The 21058-nt window shown below is 34.4% G+C and overlaps 1 protein-coding gene across 1 annotated transcript in view; it reads left to right on the top strand.

Annotated features, from left to right (window-relative positions):
- mbo (Nuclear pore complex protein Nup88) overlaps window positions 1–21058 on the top strand; it is a 298324-nt gene that overhangs the window by 143529 nt on the left and 133737 nt on the right. The window contains exon 2 of the mRNA XM_089645063.1: window positions 15382–15551. Within this exon, the coding sequence (XP_089501189.1) occupies window positions 15382–15551 (170 nt within the window). The remainder of the gene's footprint in view (window positions 1–15381; window positions 15552–21058) is intronic.

Genomic DNA, 21058 nt, shown 5'->3' with positions numbered 1-21058 from the left:
TTCTGTTTATATGTATTTGGTGGCTGGTTTATGAGTTGTCTTCTCCTGCAGAGTGAATTCATTGATCAATCCATTTTTTTCATAGGGATTTAAAATATTCCCTGATGGTCTGTGCTATTTACAAGCCAGATTATCACCAAGTGTCGATTAATAGTTTATTATTGGAATGTAATTATACTATTGGTAACATAGTTAGTTAACATAGTTAACAATAATTGGAAGCAGGGCTGGTTCCATGCTGGCACAATAGGAGCAATCACCTCCAGGCAACTAATTTCCGAGACACCAAGGCGCTAATAATACCTCACCTAACACATCGCCATTGAGATTATTTTTCATAAAGACGACGCTACACAAAAACACAAATGGTCCAAATATTATTGATTATTGTGATCTCCTTCCTCCTACCTACTACTAAGTCTAGGGCCTAGGCGTCTACTGTTGTTGACAAGGGGCGCCAAAATGTTTTTTGCGCCAGGCGCCGTTTGGCTCAGGGCCGACCCTGATTGAGAAGGTTTATCAAAATTGAGTAGGTAGGTTTCTTCATTTTTGAAAAAAAAATATTCTGTTATTAGGAAGACTAGGAAGAAATGGAATTTGGAAATCATGGAGATCGAGAAAATTTCGCATAGCTGATTTTGTAAAATCAGATTATAGATGACATAATTTGACTCCTGAAAGTCCTGAAAAGTCACGCTAAACCTTTTTTGGGTGGCTTAAAGTACCTACTACAAATCTAAACGACAGGGTTTTACAAACTTATACTGGAACTCTATCTTTTATAATACAGCGTTAAAATGAAATGTTGAAAATATCAATAATCCATTCTTCTTATTTTGGAGTTACGGGAAACGGATTTATTATTCACTCTCGTCTCATCAAGGTGAGGAGTTAACGAATTATTTGACGACTAAACATTGAAGAACCTCAACATACGAGTATAAGGGTTTTCACGTTTTTTGTTTTGTTTATTTTTTTCGAAAAAAATACGATTGTTAACGTATTTATATAAAAATTTTATGCCGATGAATAAATTTTCTATAATAATTTAAACTGTGTCATTTTCGATTTGCTGCCATAACTATGAATTCGGCAGCGTTGATGTCACGCCGGGCGACATTGGTGACAGCCGTTTTTCCAGACGTTGGCGTTTTCTACGCCATAATGACGTTATAGCCAATTGGAACTGGTTCGGATTGTGTGGTTTTAGATCGTTTTTAAAATCAATGATTATTATTTAAAACGACAAAATTACACAATGTTTTAGTAAAATGATCAAAAACCGAAAAAAAAACTTTAAATCTTCTTCATATTTTTAACAGTATTTATAATTCGTGAAAATACCCCATTGTGATGCTTAACCACAATTTTTTTTGTTCAAACCATCCGTCTGAACTCTGAATAGAAAGTTTTCTGACCCCTTCAGTGTGTTTTCAGTAGTAGCGAAATTATTATTATGAGAGAAAAATCACGGTGTTTTGTACGAGTGTCACATACAGTTACCCATCGCGCCGTTCTCTCCTCACCCGCGCAGCTTTCTGCGATCCGGACTGAAGAAGGTTTTTGACGTACGTAGTACAAGTACCATGTTCATAATGTGTACTAAGTCTTGTTCGCATGCAGACGTGTAAGCTTTGATGATGAAACACTTGTATATTTTATTTTCAAGCAATAATTATTAGCTTCAAACACAAATATAAATAGAAAAAATAAATAGATACATATATTGGTAGAGCGCCTGACCGGCAATCATAAGACTGCGGGTTCAATTCCCGTCAGCGGCATGTATTTTTTCTGGGAAGATTTTTTCAATTTATATCGGTGAAAAATATTATGTTATCCTTGGTGCTATGCATTAAAAAACCTCGTCTCGCAAACATTAGTTTATCGTTAAAAACAATTAAATTTAATAATTTAATCAGTTCTTTTTGCGTACACGATTTGTAAATCTTAGAACTTATTTATTTAGAATAAACGAGTGCCATTTACTTAAACGATGGTTATTGACCGTAAAGAAAGATAAAAATATCAGATTATATAAGTTAACAAAACGAAAGAAAAATTAATACACGTTAGTACAAAGTTAATGAAAACAATCAAGAAGAAACAATAATTTTTTTAAACTGTTTATGCAGTTGACTATTCAAATATGCACTTTTAAAGTGTTCGACAAGTAAAGTTAATGAAAACAATCAAGAAGAAACAATAATTTTTTTAAACTGTTTATGCAGTTGACTATTCAAATATGCACTTTTAAAGTGTTCGACAAGTAACGCTTTGTACTTAAATAGAGGCGTATTAAAAACATCAGCTAAGATCAGTGTTGGTAGTTCTTATTCTAATTATGATATTGTTAAATATGACAGAATGAGATAGGGTCCCATTAGCTCAGTTGGCAGAGAGGTGCCCCGGCAAGGCAAGGGTTTTGGGATCAAGTGCTAAATGTGACCGTAGGTATCTTTTTCAGATTTTTCTGTTTCAAATTCTAGTTTAGGAATCGCTAATATTGTCTTCAATAATTAAATATATTTAATCTATTTATAACAGAATTGTAGACTGAAACCGAAGTATATCCAAGTCACAATATTACATACTAGGGATATAGATTGATAGGTAGAAACATGAAAGTGAATCAAAGTTAATATATCACGGCTCCAACTGATAATTTACAATTTTATATAAAAATATACCTAAGATCAAAAAAAAACTACCGTCGCTTAACTTTAACAATTTCAATAATGTAAAAAAAAATCATTATATTTATTCTTAAGGAATTCCAACTCTAAAATTAATTCACCACAAACATTTGCACTGGACTCTTCCAATGATATTATTGTGATAATCAGCTGTCGAAATTGATTCCATTATGCTAAGATTTATTTACGAAATAATAAGACAGCCCTGCAGTGTTCATCATCCGGGCAGATGTACACTGAAAGACGTGCGGACGCTAAACACTGCTTAGCACCCCAAAAGCAATCATCCCAATTCTTTTGGCTCTGAAAACTTAAATGATATTTCATTTTTGGTTGGAAAAGAGGTTTTTTTAAGACGCCGGTATTTAAATGTTTCTGTTAAGTTTAATTTTGAATTCAATATATGTTCTTAAACGTAAATTTTATTTTATTTTCTCACTATTTTCGCTTTACAAAACGTCAAAAACCCTTAAGGCCCGGTAGTAAGCGTTCAAATATGGTTTGAAAGCTAGATATGTAAATACGAATGTTAGAGGGAGCACGCTTTTATTAAAAAAAACGACAAATTTGTGAAAATATTTAATAAAACACAACTTTTTTTATTTTTTTTATATATATATATATTTTTTTTTAAACTTCCGATTTTGTTGTCCGGGTTAAGTCTTCCCCAAAGGAAAACCTTAACCCTTCCACTCACTTTTCCACAAATGATCATCTAGTCAATCAACTTTATGTAAGTGCATTATATAAGCAAAATAAATACAAAACAATACAAGAACAACACGTCAACTCACCAGAGATCAAATGGGAAAATAATTCACCGACTCCAGATATTTTCATATCAGAGGGTTCGGCTCGGTAGAACTTCTAACAGGGCCTATAAATCCTACTGATCCCTCAACATAGATATTTAAAAAATCTTTTGTTATCCTACATGTATTCAAAATGACCGACTTTTGCATCTTTATATATAAATTTTTTGATAGATCTAATACGCCTAAATTTTTAATTAGAGAGCTAGGTATGATGACAGTAGCCGAAATAACGAATGGTAATATGTTTATAGTCTGAGAATGCCAAATTCTTTTTATTTCATTTAATTTCAATAATATTGTTATTGGGTTTAAATTAAACATTACAGTAATTGGGGAAACTTTACTAGGGTAATAACCATTAATAATTTCTAACATTTTACTCAGAAATCAATTAAGAAATCAGTAATTACCTAGTAAAATACCTATCTACAAATAATATAAATGTTTCGTCTGTAAGTGGGCTGCCCACAGTTTGATGATGCCTTCAGAGGGCGAAACAGCTGTCACGCGTAGTAATAATTACACAGCAGAACTTGTTTAAAAATAAACGGTTTTTATAAACCCAATAACAATATTATTGAATATATAAAAAATTAAAATTAAAATGGAGTTCTATAAATTAAACTTAATAACAATAAATAAAAACACGACTTGTTTGAAATAGAGCAAAAACCTCTAGACAAATGCTTTAGTTGTATTGAAAGTTTCACTGTGATTTATTCCATACCTATATTAAATAACGGAATTAAATAACGTGTTTTTAATAGTTTTCGGATCTTACTTTGCGATTTTTTATATCGAGGTAATTTCATATAATTTACGTTTCGGCATAAATATTATGTTTAGATATTATCTTCAAAAATAACTTTTTTTTAAATAGTTAACAAGAAACTTTATATAAATCGGTAGAAATTGGGTATGCGAGGGTTTAAAGGGTCCCGGCCTTACCCGGGAATTGTACTAGGTAGCGCATAAGGTGGACGATTTGTACAATTCTTTGAATAATTTAACCGCGGCGCGTAGCACACGTCTAAAACAGAGGTTACCGATTTAAACCTGAAATTTTATTTTTCCCAAATACGGCGAAACGTTTTTTTATTTACATACTTTCTTTAGCCAGCCTTAAGGTTATGACATCTTGTACAGGTTTCTGTTGTGTTTTATGTAACTTAAAATATCCGGTAATTCGCACTGAGAAAGCTTAAAAGAATGTTCCGATATAATCGCAGGTTGTATAGTTAAAATACACTACATTTATATTATACAGGTTTTCCAATAATAGGTGTTATTTTGATATTTTTCCCGCAAAAGATCGATGGTTTCGTTGCTTGTGTGGCACGTAGCGCCGCCTTGTTGAAAGTAAACGTTGTCCAGATCAATACCATCCTATTCCGGCCATAAAAAATCATTAATCATCTCTCGATAGCGCAATCCATTCACCGTAACTGTTGCTCCAGCCTCATTTTCGACAAAGTAAGGTCCAATGACTCCGCCGGACCATAAACCGCACCAAACAGTTACACGTTGAAGATAGAGAGGCTTTTCAACAATAACTCTTGGGTTTTCCGAGCCCCAAATGCGACAGTTTTGCTTGTTGACGAAGCCACCGAAGTGGAAATGGGCCTCATCACTCAAGATGATTTTTCGATGGAATTCCGGATCATTTTCACGCATTTCAAGGACCCAATCAAAGCGTGTATCGTTCCATTTTTATTAATGGCGTAATTTCTACTTGTCAAATGTCAAAAAATGACAGCTTTAAAAGTAACATCTACCGAAATAGCGGGCTATTCAAAACAACACCTCTTATTTGAAAACCCTATATATTGTGCATTTAGCTCTTAGTAAAAAAACGACTCACTGGTCAATTATAACCTTGCTAAGTATTTCGTAATAATTAACGTTTGCTGTATCTATTGTTTCCTCAATGAATTATATTAGTATACAAAAAAAATCTAATCCCGGCGTGCGCAAGTCAATTTTATTTGAGGAATTTGTCTTATTCCACAATTTAGTCATACATAGTATATTTGCAGTACGTTCCATAGTGGAAGATACTCTCAGTATCGCCCAGGTATACCACCATTCAGTATTGAAAATTTGAAAAAAAGCAGTCAGTAAAATCCTTCCAAATGTTAGCCCAGCATTTTCACCGTCCGGCTCTATTCTGTAGCTCCCTCAAAAAATATATATTATGAACCTAATAAACACAATAATTAACCCCAAAACTACGGGAATTTTTAATAACCGTAAACAGAACGAAATAAACAAACTATTGCAAACAATGGGTCTCTAGGGTAAAACTGACATGGCACGGGCAGTCGTATGCATTGCTAGGTCGATTTAAAAATGTTATCATTCGCGAGCTTTTTACGGGGCGAAGTTGGCCATTTTCATAATTTCATTTACCGGGAAATGGATTCAAATGCCTTGAGGGATCAGTTTTCAGTTTCGGAAATGTACCAGGGGAACATGAACGAGAACTGGTGCATTAGTTTACCTTTCATTTGGACAGATGGATAAAAATGAATTTTATAAAATTGCAGGACTAAAGAGGTTACATAAAAAGAGTATTTAAGAGGAAGCTACTAGCCAAAAATGTGTATATTCTTGGCATACCTTAGGTAATAGGCATTAAAATCGTCTAGTTACGTTCGATTTCAAGCAAAAAAAACTGGTTTTTATTTATTTTGTAAATAATTTTGTAAGAAAGCAAAAAAGTAAAGCAGGGTAAGAGAATATATATGTATATATGAATTGATCAGTGTCCTTAAGGGCCCACATTGAACGTTCATCTGTAATGGCAACTGTATGGGAGGCGGGTTTGAGTACAGCCGCCCCGGAAACCATTTATTGGATAACTGACTCCGCCATGGGTCACCCCAAGTGGTTCACTAAGTTTGGTGATTTAGCAGGAATGCTCGGGTTCATCGGGTGAGGCGTGTTCAGGTTGTGCCTGCCCACAAGCTGCGCGGCATGCCAGATCGAAAAAGGCTGGTCTGGAGAGACCCTTTAACCTCTCCTATTGGTCTCTCGACCCATCGCCTTGCGCCCCAGTGAGAGGAATATATTCATTCGTCCGTTACTTCTGTACACACTGGTTCCTACTCTGCTTTCATACATTATACCTTCCAATAACTTCCTCTCCTTCCTTACTTAAAAAAGACCCTCCACCACAGCATCCCCAAAGATGACATAGGCCGTGAGGGAAATTAATTTCTTCACGACGTTTAATAATAATTACACAGCAGAATTTATTTATATGTGAACTGTTTTTTTTATAAATTGAATAATAATATTATTGAATATATTAAAGAAATTTTTTAATCAAAATGGAGCTCCACAAATTTTACTTTAATAACAATATATTTTTTAAATAAAACAGTATTTATAATTAAAAAAATAAAAAAATCTCTTCTACTAAACTAGGCTCAATTATGATCGTATTATAGCCATGCCCGGTAGCCATTATTTAGATCATAATGTTAGAACTAAGAAAATAATAACAGAAAATTAGAAACAAATAATAAAACATAAGGGAAAAGTACATATTGTGAAAAAAAACACAAAATACATATTATTGTAGAAATTATAATAGAAATAAAAATAAAGATTACACTGAATGATTAAAAGTGGTGTTAAAATACATGCAAAAGTAAAGTAATTATTTTGTAACGAAAATTTTATCGCAGGTCTAATCATGGTATGTATCTATCTATCTAGTAGAGTACATGTTTACGGTAACATTGTTATGTTTGAATTTAGTGATATGAAAAAAATGTAAAAGTGAATTTTTCTTATAACAGGATCTCGTTTATACTTTAAAAAAGCTTGTCACTTTTCAAATATCAAATGGTGAACACGGATAGTGAAAAGGTATGTAAAATGGTTTGATTTTATATCGGTGTTCAAAGGTGTTAGAAAAATAATAGCGCATGTTGCTTCTAGGTCCAACTGATGGAGAAAAAAAATGTCCAATTTATTATGCTGTTTTTCAAAAAAATATTTTTTTACCTGTAACGGATGACATCTATATTATATAAGTATATAAAAACACACGCGTATTAGAATGCAATGTTGTGTCAAAATTTTAAAGCAATCTGTGAAGAACTTTCGGAGATTTAAGATTTTTAACAAACATTTACATTTTTATTTATATAGGCAGTAGATTTCAGAGCACAAAATAATTAATGTTTTCTACGAAAATATTAAAATAATTTAATGAAATTATTTCTTCGAGTCAATAAATTCACAGAAAAATATCGCAGACCTCAAATTATGCAAAATGATTTCTCCCTTCAAATTATTAAAGAAACTCCAAACAATAGATTTCCGGGCATATTAAAAAACAATGCCTTCTTTATAACTTATTATTATTCAATGACTTTTCTTTTTGGAAATTCAATGACAATCCGTCTCGAACTCCGACTTTTTGATTAAGTCGTTGTTCGTCAGAGGTCTCTATTGTTTTCTGGCCCCTGATTGGCCGAGATATTAACTATGTACCTATTTGATTATATAAATTTGGAGAACCGAAAACTTGAAATATCGTTTGTACTTCTGGGCACCTTCCTGTCATCGTGTTTCGAAGAAAAGTCCAGCTCAGCATCCTCATTAATGGCTGATTTGATGAATTAAACGCTTCCACCCAACTGCTCTGCTGCTGACAACTCAGTTGTATTCTGTCTGTCCGTTATTTGGGTATTTTTCATTCTATGTTTGAGTGGTACAATAAAGCTCTTAGTTGTAAGCTTACAGTTTATGCTTCTTGTATCGCTATGCACTTCCCTGTTATGATGTTTCTAAGAAAAGTTCAACTCAGCATCCTCATTGATGACTGATTTGGAGAATTCAACGCTTCCATCCAACTGCTCATGTTGCTGAGAGCTCAGTTGTATTTTATCTTTCCGTTATTTTCGTATTTTTATATATTCTTTATTTTATGTGTGAGAGGAATAATAAAACTTTCACTTGTAAGCCTATGGTTTGCCTTGGTTTTACACAATAAGATCTATTGTTAGGTGTAAAATAATACAACATTGAGATGCTTTGGATTGTCAATTTACACAGAAATAAATTTTATCTCAATATCTAACCCTACAATACTTAGGCGGCACTTAAGAAATTTCTGTCGTTTTATTTGACGACCTATATGTTGAAAATATCTTATGTAATTATTTTCTAGATAATAAAAAATATAAGTTATTTATTTTTCGTCTAATGCGTTCATTGTTGGCATATTGAAATGACAATAAATAATGCTATATTGCGTTAATTTATTAAAACATTTTTAAACAAAATAAAAATTGTTAGGGTATGGTCGACAAACCGTCTTCTTTTACGCAAATCCCTTTTAATAAACTGTAATAATTAAAACGCGATCCTCTGTAATGTTTTCGTCACTAGCTGCTCTATGGTTTCCGATGGGGGAGTCTGGGGCGAGACAATCACGCGGACAATGTTTTTATTAAAAAGTTATTCAATTATTGTCCCCGCATTTTTTCGCGGAGTTTACGCTTCGATATGTTTGTGAAGCTTTTCAAAGGAAATTATTGCTGGATAGAGGGTGTTTATATGTGAAAGACAACATGTTTTAATTTAGAAGATAAAATTAACATACCCAGTTTGTTCACAATATGCCAAAACAAGTATAAAACTTTATTAAAGAGATGTGATTTAATATTCTTAGTCTGGTGTTTATTTTTGGGATATTGAACCAATTCCTTCGTGAACACTGCGAGACTGTTTAAAGCACAGGGGCCAACTAAAAAACTGGTGTTTCGAGTTAGGCTTCGTTTCGGTAATGCCATAATCATATTTACTAGTGATACGATACTCTATATCGTACATACAGCCGTTTAAGAGATACATTTGGGCATATCGGTTGGGCATGTAGTTGGTCATATGAGCATTCCAATATTTAATTTGCGTTTATCTCATAACCATTTTTTATATAGGCCCCTGTGATCCTAAACCCTCGAAGAAAGAGCAGGATATACAACATAGCTCAATAACCCGAACGTAAAACAATATGTAAAAACTATTTTTGTAAAAGACATCCGCAAGTATGCATGTCAGCAACCATCAGAAACTTTCCTGTAATAAGTCATATATCAGTTGGTGAGGCACTGCCTTATTCTGTATAATTACCATGTTGTATATCATTAATTATTTATTTTTATAGTATTATAACTTAATAAGTAAAACGTCAAATTGTCATAATTAATCAATGAAGACAATATTAACTACTCTCTAACGAAAGACTTAAAACAGAAAATGAAGAAAAAGATTGAGTCTCATCAAGGAATTGAACCAGGAATTCTACTTTGCTGGAGAAGTGCTCTGACAGCTGCGCTAATTCTACCATATCAACTAAACATCATTTTTAACTGTATTATATTTCAGTTGAAAGCTATCAACATTATCTTGATTTTCTTAACGCATATTTTTTTGGCTGCTATATTTATGTATGATTGCAAGATTCTACCCGAACTATATACAATATAGATAGTTTCGTCGATAAATATATCCATTTTTATTTGAATGTGCGACATCTGTTGACTTTTCTACAAGTCTAGGATGAATGTTTTTTGTAGTGGAATTGTGGAATAACCATATAAGTAAAACGTTAGATTGTAATATTTGATCATTGAAGACAATACGACTCTCGAATAAAAGACATAAAGCAGAAAAGACAGAAAAAGATTCAATCGCATCAAGGAATTGAATCCTTATTTCCTTTTTTCGTTTGAAAGTCGTTAATATTGTCGTCAATGATAATCCTTGATGAAATACAAAACACTAAAAAAATGATTTTACATAAAAAAACATACCACGAGTATAATAACTTCTCTGAAAAAAAATTGGTCGACGGCAATTTCCTAATTCGATATTAATTCCACCCGGCTATAATGAACATAGTTCTTTTTGCATTATAAATTAATCAACACCCCATGTTTTATTACAACACCCGACATGACCACCTCCTCAAAACAGATCTCAGCCTAAGACAATACAATCTTCGATCCCCCCCTCCCCCAACCGCTGAATTCACTTTTGTTCTTGTCATTACACCCCAACCTCTCTCACCCCTAAATCTCACCCCCATTCTCATCATCTTATCTTTTGTTTCAACCCCCCACTTTTTCCAATCGACATTGCCATAAGATCTGCATCATTTATACTGACACAATTTTAGTCTTACTCCTAAAAAAAATTCGTTTCAAGTTCTACTTTCTTTTTGTTTCTTCGGTCATTTCTTATGTCACTTTTGTGTGGTGCCTATTTTTAAGCATGCAATTTTTTTTTCTGTCGTGTGGTATATCTGTTTTTTTCTTCCGTCTGCTATTTGTACCCACCTCCCCTTTTGGCGTATAAGGAAAGATGTTTTTATTCTTTTGTTTTCATTTATGTCTTGGGCATTTTTCTTTTTGTTTTTTTTTCGCGGACGCCTATCAAGGTCGAGGGGTCTTCTAAAAAATATCTCGCACAAATTAAGAATATTCTATTTTTTATGGCTATATATTTAGCTGGAGGTCGCGGATTCAAATCCCGGTGTGCGCGCGTAAATTTTATTCGATTAACTAGATAACGTGTTCCCGGCGTTACTGGTGGTTATCCTTAGGAGATAGATATATACCATTGCGTACTTTTCTGTAGGCCTTTTTAAAATATACAATTCCGTAGTACATTATTTTGATGTATCTCATAAAGTTTTGCCAGCGTTAGCAATGTAAGCGCCCGGAAATATTTTTTTACGACTTGATTACAAAACATCGACTTTTCTCTGCTTTCTATAAATATAATTTGTATGTATTATATATATAAACCTTTCGAAAGAAATTCTTTAAACGACAGTTAAAACCTTAACAAAATCCGTTTCGTAGTTTAGAAGAACTAATCGCACAAACAGAAAAACGCGGATAGCTACTTTGTTTTATACCATTTAGATATTAGTGTTTTTTTTTCATTAATTACTCATTGAAAATAATATATAGTACGTTTGTGGCACGTTCCAGAGTGGAAGTTACTATCAGTATGGCCCTGGTGTAAGACCACCATTCAGAATTGAAATGTTCCTTGAAATGGCCTTAGCCGGGATGCTATAGTATCACTGGCTCCAGACGGTTGGGAGCAGTTGGGATTCTTGTGCGGTATCACACATAAAATAAAAATGCGTGGTGATACTATAATAATAATAAGTGTAACAAATAGTTATATTTATATCCTCACGTGAGATGAGAGATCCCGTGCTGTACGGTGGGGTATATAGTAGAGTTTTGATTTATGTAGGTGTGTAAAGATACCCCACCGGTCAATAGTTAATCAATGTGCTGGACTGCGTAAAAAAACATTGAGATTTGGTAAAAAAAAATTGTGGCATTTGTTGATTATGGTGGCTGGGTTCATAGTAATTGTAGCAATTATGACTTCCATTTAGATCTAGCGGTGTTCATATGAGTAACATATTCGCAAATTGTGTTTCTAACACTTTAATACAAATTTAAACATAAGCAAAACTATAGTCAGTCATTGAACAAAAAATTTTCGTTCTCCAAACTTTCGACTGATTCCTCAAAACAAAAAAATAAAACAATAGATGAAATAAAGATTGGAATGAATAATTGAAAATTGCCCATCTTCGCCCGGAGAAACACCCCCTCCTTAACCTCCCCCCTCCCCCTCCTGCAACCCCCCGCTATGAGAGGAGGAGAACATTCGTCGTTCTGTATTATCAATTATCTTTGGAAGAGGCTTTTGTTCTTTTTAATAAAAGTTTTTTTTTCAAAACACGAGTAGCCCCGTTTTGTTTTTCAGCGGAATTGCCTATTTAGATTTTGATTAATTGTAGATTGAATATCAGTTTAACACATCACCCTCGTCTTGTTGAGAGTTCGTGTTTTTTTGTTTTGTTTTGTTATCGGGGTGTTGTATTTGATTGTTATTTAATTCTTCATTGTTTTCCCCCCTCTAAGTATGTACGAACCCAAGTTATGTTATAATAAGTATAATTATTATACGTTCTGCCATTTAGTATTAACGTAATAACATCAATTTGAGAGGAACGGCTGAATGGAGAAAAATCAGATGCTGCTTTTTTATAATGATAATAATAATATTTTAATGATTTGTATATAGTGATGTAGACCCGGGAATATTCCCTGGGGAATATTCCCGGGAACAGGAATATTCCCGGGAATATTCCCCGACCTGAAATAAATTCCCGAAAACGGGGAATTTATTTTATTTTTAATAAAATGGTTTCTAGACTTCTCTTGGATGCTTTATTGAGTGTTAGCGTGTAAAGTAAGCCTGCAAACATTTGCAGTAAACGAAGCTGCCTCATGATATGAAGAACAGCCTGTTGGATGATGATGTTTACTGGACAAGAGTGACATCATTAGCCGATGTTCTGCGACCGATTGTTTCCTGGATTACACAGCTAGAGGGAGACGATCCACTAACACACAAAGCATTGTATGCTTTTGAGGATATTGAGAGCAGTCTAAGTAAAACTAAGTCCAGCGTCTCTACTGTCACATGCCGAAGAGAAGCAAATACTGGAAAAGGCGGCGCTGCGCAGAGAATTTGCTATTGCTCCAATACTGGTTGGTAGGGCTGCTGCCTTACTTGATCCGCGTTCCCAAGGACATCTGCTAAGCCACGCACATCAACTTGAAGCACTTGAATTCATTGACCAAGTAGCGAGTCATATGGAGGCTGTTGATAGTGCAAATGTTCATGTTGATTTAGCCAATTATAGGACTAAAGAAAAATCATGGAGCAAGGCATTCCTATGGAAGTGTGCCGATAAAATCACGCCAGTGACCTGGTGGAAGGGGATGTGCGCATGTTCTGATTTGTCACAGGTTGCCATAAGAATATTGACTGCTCCCATTACTTCAGCAGCCACTGAGAGATCTTTAAGCACGTTTAGTCGCATTCATACAACACGGAGGAATCGTCTAACAACTCAAAGAGCAGGGAAAATAACATTTGTGGCACACAATTGGAAACTTCTTTCCTCTGAAAGAGGCTCTCAAGTTGCTCCTAAGAAAACCCTTTCTTCCACGGATGAGCAGATTGCTTCGCATCATAACGTTTCAAACCTATGTGGTACTGAGGAAGAAGAAAACGTAGATAATCCTGAGTCGGCAACAACTTCGTCAGGGTCGGATGAAGAAGAAGAATATGAAGGTGAAAGTGGAAGCGAAGTTGATAGTGTCAGTGTCCAATCGGTATCATCAGATGAACAGTAACGATCTGTGAAGTTGTGTCATTTTTACAGTTTTACGATTGATTTTTTATATGTACCGTTTACTAGCATAAAGTGTATATAGGCTACTAATACTGTACAGTATACAATTATATAGAGATACTACTCACTTTAAAATAATTTTGATCGGTGTTTTTTTGTTATTTTTCTCTTGGATCCTATTCCTATATATATGGGAATAGTTTTTATGGATCTATCCTGCTCTATATGTACCATATGTGTGTATATTTTATTTTTTATTTAATAAATATTATTCTTTTTGAGGTATTATGTTGTTAAAATCAAAATTCCCATAATTTCCCGTCCAGGGGAATATTTCCGGGAATATTCCCGGGAATATTCCCCAGAAATAAATTCCCGGGAATTTATACATCACTATTTGTATAGCACCATTTTTGTGCAAAATCACCTTAAGGGTGCTGTACGAATATATACTACATTTCTACAATGTTCTATGTTATTACTAACTATATATGGAGATTATGGTTCCATGATAACTCAACACAGTGACAATTCAACACACTTTTAAAAAGTGATATAAAGTCATTAGAAACGACGAAATTATTTTTTTTTAACTTAACCTACATTTTTGTTTCATCACTTTCCCATGACTTTATATAACTTTTTAAAGATGTGATGAATTATCATTGTGATTATTTATCCGGTTACCGGAGATTATATACAGTATTTACGTGTTAGGTCACTTGAGATTAACACTGTTTTTTGTTTATTAGCGAAATTTAGATACGGTTCGCACGCATAGGACGTACGGACTTTCCGGTATTTATTTTAAGAATATGTATTATTTATGTTCTTTAATGAGCGTATTTAGGAAAGAAAAGACAAATTTTATGCTGGACTCTAGTACTCACAGTACAAGGTTTTGATCAGAATTCACTTTCCTAAATGTGATTCGTCCCTCGGTATAAGACAAATTTCGAATAATGTAGATCCAATAAGAAAAGTTATCAAGGAGATACTGTTAAAAATGTGACAGCATTATCATTTCCCAATGAAAAAGTAATTCAGAATACATCTGAGCACGTGTTCATGCAGGTGCCCTTGTCCGAATAAATATATTCAACGAGATGCGAAACTATTGTTATTTTTAAGAACACGTCTTCCGACTTCCTCATAACATATCCCTGTTTTACTAATAGTTTCTTATGAAATTTGTCAAAGCATTCGCTATAATCGAGATAGGTCTCCAATTAGATTTTTAACAGGTGATCAAATAATTTAACCAGATTTTCAATAAATTAACAATATTTCATTTCATTAAGTTTTCTCCTTGTGCGCGGCCTTTTTTATACAAAATTAAATTTGGGTTTGAGACCAAAATACCCAACCAAACTATAACATTTTTAAGTCAAAAGTATTGCAATTATCTATGACGGACGGGTGTGTGCTATTTTATTTATTTGTGTTTTAAATAATTATAAATGGGCCATTAAAAAAAAACAATTTTGCATGATTTTGAGACAACTTTGCCGTTTTTTCCTTGGTTAATTGTTATCATTAAAAAGGAATATTCACAGATTTCTCATTTTTTAACTTAATTACATAATTAATTAATATATTTTAACCTTTCCAGCGACTGCTGCCCACGGAGTCCCCATCGTTCGGAGTCGAACGCTTGCTGCTTAACCCTCTGTCGACCCTGGCCTGCGCCGCGGGGCCCCAGGGCGCCTGCGTGCTGCGTCTGCCCAGAAAATCGGGGGCCCTGTCACTGTTCCAAGGGGGCCGATCCACGGTCATGTGCAAGTAAGTGGACAAGTGTTTTTATATCTTGAGGGGCCGAAAATTACGGAATCTCTCGTTCGTGGAAGGAAAAATTTTCGCGAATGCACTTTGATTAGTAGGAACTGATTAATGATTAGTGTTAGGTAAAACCAGCAGAGATGCCACCCAATTATGGGAGAAAGGCAAACCAAAGTGTAGTTAGTCATTAATTTCTGCTGGGTGTTTCAATCATAAGATAGCAGGTCCAATATATATATATATTACATATTATTAATATATTTTATTCTGCAAGATGGGAAACTTATTGATTATCTTTAAATTATTATTATGTTTACTATTTGTGTGTTGTTGCATTTAAAATTATATATACTATATTTGCGACACGATTCAGAGTGGAGTGGAGAATACTTTCAGTGTCGCCCCGGTGAAAGACAGAGTTTGGTGACCAGATCCGAATAGACGGGTACTTTTCCACCTTCCTCTTCCCCATTTCCTTTCCCTCCCCACCACCTTTACACTCAATAACCTGGGGATGACATATTCTTACGGGCTCCAGGCTGTTGGAAGCAGTTGGGATTATGTTCGTAAAAAAATCTTTTAATAGAAAAGCATACAGAAAAGGCAAGAAAATGGGATAGTGTTACCAATAAGAAATTTCACTCAAATTTAGAAAAAAATATATGAAAGTACACATTTTAACTTAAATACCAGTATTTTTAAATTTTTATTTTTTACAACTGTCGATTTCATAGTTCAAATAATTTTCAAAGCCCGCCACAAGTGGAATCTGACTGAGTACGCGTGTCGTTATACATAACTCGGTTTTTTTGGTCTACAGTAAGGTCAATCCCACTCGGGTCGGTAAATCCCAATTTAAATATTGAACAGGATTTCAAAAATACAGGAATTCTTTTGAAATAATACACCACAGTTGTAACGCTGCGAAACTTTACGCAAAATTGTACGCATTTTAATGTACGCGGCCGACCGACCCGTGAGGTAGCGGTGTAAGATCTTTCAAAACCCGCCGAACGATCACAGTGCGTTTATGATTCTTACGGCTTAACCCTTGTTAAATGTCACTTTATTAATTCTACGTATAATTATATATATTGAAACTCAAATATTCTGAATCAGCTTTTGTATTTATGCTTTTGGGTTCTGCTTGGATGTTGTGTGGAGGATCTTTTTAGGGAAGGGAAGGAAATAACGTTCAGGGAAGGAAAAGGTATGAGGGGTGGGGTCATTGTGTCCAGGATTGACGGGCGTATGAATCCATCCCTCCCACTGCGGAGAGGTCTCTTTCAACCAGCCCTAGACAAACCTCACCCCATGAACCTGGGCACCCCTGCTTAGTCACCAAACGTAGAAAACCACCTGGGGTGACCTATGACAGGAGTGTTTGTTATCCAATAAATGATTACCAGAGCGGCGCTACTCATACCCGCCTTCCCGATCATTTATATTTGTCGTGACAGAATTTGACAGTTTCGACCAGCAATACAACCGTGGAATGAAAAAAACTGTAGAATGTGTTGAATGAGCTGAAATTTTATATTTTTGGTATTGCGTAAACGCCAAATTAAATAATTTTAAAGTCTAGAGTTAATATCTATCTCTCTAATTAGGTATATAATAATCATTGTTATTACCTTTGCAAGGGGATGCTGAACTAGACGTTACGGCGCACAGAGGTAAATTTTCCCAATTTTACCGGACATTTGACACAAAATTTGCTATCATATCAATATATCCAAATAATGTTATGTACACCATATCCCGTGCTCAACCTCGGGGCTCAAATGTGTATTAAAAAGTTATGATTTTTTTGTGTGGTTTACAAAGCGTTCGACTAATCACAACTTTATAATTATCATTCTTCATACTCGGTCAGCTAGTCTATTTAAAATTTGAACTGTGAGTTTAAGCATTTTGTTATCCGAACACGTTCATTACTCGCAAACTAGGTTTACTTTAGACAAAAAAATTCTAACTCTTTTTTGTACTTGTTATGGCTTTTTTTATAAATCTTGACTCCCCGAAATTCCGCGGTATGAGAACGGTAAATATTTATTTTTGTTGACAAGTTTTTGCTTTTTTTTAGCCTCCGCAAACGTTTTTATAAACAAATGTTGCTAACTGTAAAGTTAGTCTTTTGCCCTGGGAAGGATTTCTTTTCCCGTTTTGGCCAGGAGCTATTTCCTCATTGTGAATTATTGAGCTTCGAGTGTTATTCTTTAGCTTTTTGTATCGTTTTCAGTGTATCTTTCAAATTCTTTTCAACTTAATAATCCTATATAAAGCCGCAACTCAAATTTTTTTGCGGTTAAGCTAAGTAAAAGAATTTGAATTTCGATTATTATAATCTTGGAATGCGCCACTGTGCGGCGAGGCAAGCGCGAGAAGATTATTGCCTGAGTTTGCACTGCTTAATACTTCTAATAACAAGGCGAATATTATTGCCCGCCGAGCAGCGCTCACTGCTTACTACTGCCCATTATAATGATACCCTTTCTGATGATTCCGATCTACCCGTTGTACCAGGGAGGGGATTCGAAGCGGGAAGTTTATATTTTTTCGAATGGATATTTAGGAGTTATCAATCTTTTAATTGGCAACAGCGTTATAGATATGTAACGTTTGCGAGTTTTATTTAAACATCGTGCGGGTAGAATTATGTCATTTGCAATAAATTTAAAAAAATGTGAATATCACAATAGTCCCAACTGCTCTAAACCGTCTGGTATCCATTGTGAGGCGGAATATAGTGGGGAGGAGAAGGAGATGAGAGAGATGAAGGTTGAGAATTCTTGGCACCAAACATAGCTAAAACCATTTCATGCAACATTTCGATTCTGAATGGCGGTCTTTCACCAGGACCATACTGAAAGTTTCTACCACTAAATAAATATACTATATGTTGTTTTTAAATTCATCAAATAAAATTTGCTTGCGTTAGCCAAGGATCGTAACTTATTGGATCATTGTTAATATGATGTTGTATTAATGTCAGGCAATTCGGTATAACATTGCGTTTTGAAACTATGTTTTGAAAAGATCGTCATTTGTATGCGGTGCTTGCCTCTCTGAGATGGCATATTATTTCAGTTTAGCTTATAACGGTATCTACACACATTTTGTATTGCTTCCTACACGTGCTGAAATAGCATTCAGTCGAAAAAGTCAATTTCTGTTAATAATACCTCTGTACAACATCAGTTGAAATGACATAAAATATTTTTTTAAATTAATTATTACTTAATTAAAGGGCCTGAATGAGAGGATGCTGTATGAAGGGTTTTATTAAGGAAAGGAAGGTGAGGTAGATCTTGAAAGGGAAAAGGAAGGAGAGGTGGGTAGGAATCTAGGGGTCTGTGTTGGTAGGTCAATGGGTCGAGAGAGTCCTGCTGAAAAAAATCTCCCTCAACCAGTCTTTCCAAATCCGGCCCGCCACACAGTAGGGCAGACATATCCGCCGGCAATACCAAGACACATCCTCATCCCATGAACCCGGACACACCCGATATTCAAAATTTTAGGGGTACAGTGGAAAATATCAATATCTCTTAGGGAATTGTATGTTTAGCAGATACGAAACAATAGTTTTTGGCGTATTTCGATTTGAATTTTTGTATTTAAAATAAGATATTCGATCTGGTATTGCGTTAAGGCAACAAAATGCCATATTTTCTAAAAAAAAGCTGGTGAGTCAACAGTACGTCAAAAAAAATTTCAACTTCGTTTGTAAAAAGTGATAGGATTACATTGCTGATTTTCAATGCGATACGACAGGTGTTTCTAAATGTTTTTTTGAATATTTTCAATTCGATTAACATAAGTTTGGTATTGAGGATTCCAAATCACAGATGCAAATTCGATATGAGATCTTACGTATGCCATATATAGCAGTTAAAATGTAAAAAGTTTATTGAATGGTTTGGTGATGCGTAGAATGAACCCCATTTGTTTCTAGGCTTTTTCTAATATGTGTTCAACGTGATCTTTAAATAACAATTTAAAGTCAAGCAATGCTCCAAGGATTTTTTCAACTCGTTGAAGAGGTTTGTGTTTCAGGTGGTATGTATGGATGATTGGGTGATTTTTTACGTAAAATGCTATCGCATTACATTTATTTATGTTTAGAAATAATTGATTTTCTGTGCAATATTCATTAATATCTTCTTGTATTTTTTACAATCATCTACAGAGCTAATGCATTTGTATATTTTCATATAATAATAAATTTGCAATTATAGACACTCGTGCTGACATATTCACTGCTAGTTACTATCACTACAGAATTTCATTGTATCACATTCTAACTCATATTAACCACTGTTAAATTGATTGTACCTAATATTTTAATATTACTTGCCCGGCAACTTTTCCTTATCCCTCTCCTCCCCTTTCCCGTTCCAACCCAAGTCTAGTTATAATCACTTTTATTTATTGCTGTTTATGGTAGGCATATTATAGGTTTATCGTTTACGGGTTAGTTTTATGTTTCTGAATATATATCTGTGAACATTAATAATTGGTCTGTTTTTTTGTTATTCTCTTATGTATATTGTATTACTAAGACTGTTTATGTTCCTCAAATAAATAAATAAATATCGTCAGCGTAAAGAAAAAAATCAGAATTACTGATGACATGTTTGATGTCATTGGAGTTTAAAGTAAAGAGCAGGGTCCCTAAAAGGCAACCTTGAGGTACACCCAAGGGAATGATTATTGTCTGTGACATTCACATTAAAACAAAAACAAAAAAACGTTTTTTTCGTACACACAGATTATCTGATTTATGGGTAGGTAGTAAGTCTTTGATGAGTTATATTTTTTTCAAGAATGTTGGAATGAATTTCATACTCTTTTATGCAGGCAGGTGCGTCGCTTCTTTAGACATTGTGACAAATATATAAATACAATGTCTGCGTTTTTGCTCGGTGAAAGCTAGAATAATTAATACTCCGAGACGATAAGCACATATAGTACAACTGGTAGACTGTCGAAATGGAAAGAAGGCAACGAACACGCATATCGTGTACGCGTGCCTTTTATACCTCCGTTCGCGTCATACTTTCATCAGAGACGCACGTTTACTATTACTCCGTAGTCTCTGACCTGCGTTAATTACAATAGATATAGATTTTTTTAATACGCTAAATATATATATTAGTTCATCTTTTACTCACTTATTCACTTATGCAGGTAGTACAACTGTGTGATCAGGGTATTCATTTTCGTATTGAATTAATTTGTCAAGTTTCCGAAGAATTAGCGTATCGTACAATGGGCGTAGGTATTCGCAGTTAATAAGACGTGGAAATCAGCTTAAAACTAAAGAGACATTAAGTGTAAATATCCCGACAATGTCGGGATAAACTCGATCCATTTAGCGCGAGCGACCAATGACTCGACTCTGTGAAATTGGGCATTAAAATGAGAGTCTTAGCCATTAGGAAAGTATAAATAATAACTTTGGATTTGGAGTCAGCTCCGTGGTGGAGAGTGTAAACTGTAAAGTATAT

Source organism: Hesperophylax consimilis, chromosome 22, assembly GCF_061612785.1.
Source record: "Hesperophylax consimilis isolate HC1 chromosome 22, BYU_Hcon_1.0, whole genome shotgun sequence".
In the NCBI taxonomy this organism is placed as follows: Eukaryota; Metazoa; Arthropoda; class Insecta; order Trichoptera; family Limnephilidae; genus Hesperophylax; species Hesperophylax consimilis.
Note: the sequence above shows the minus strand (reverse complement) of the source record. Positions and strands in the feature narration are given on the sequence as shown.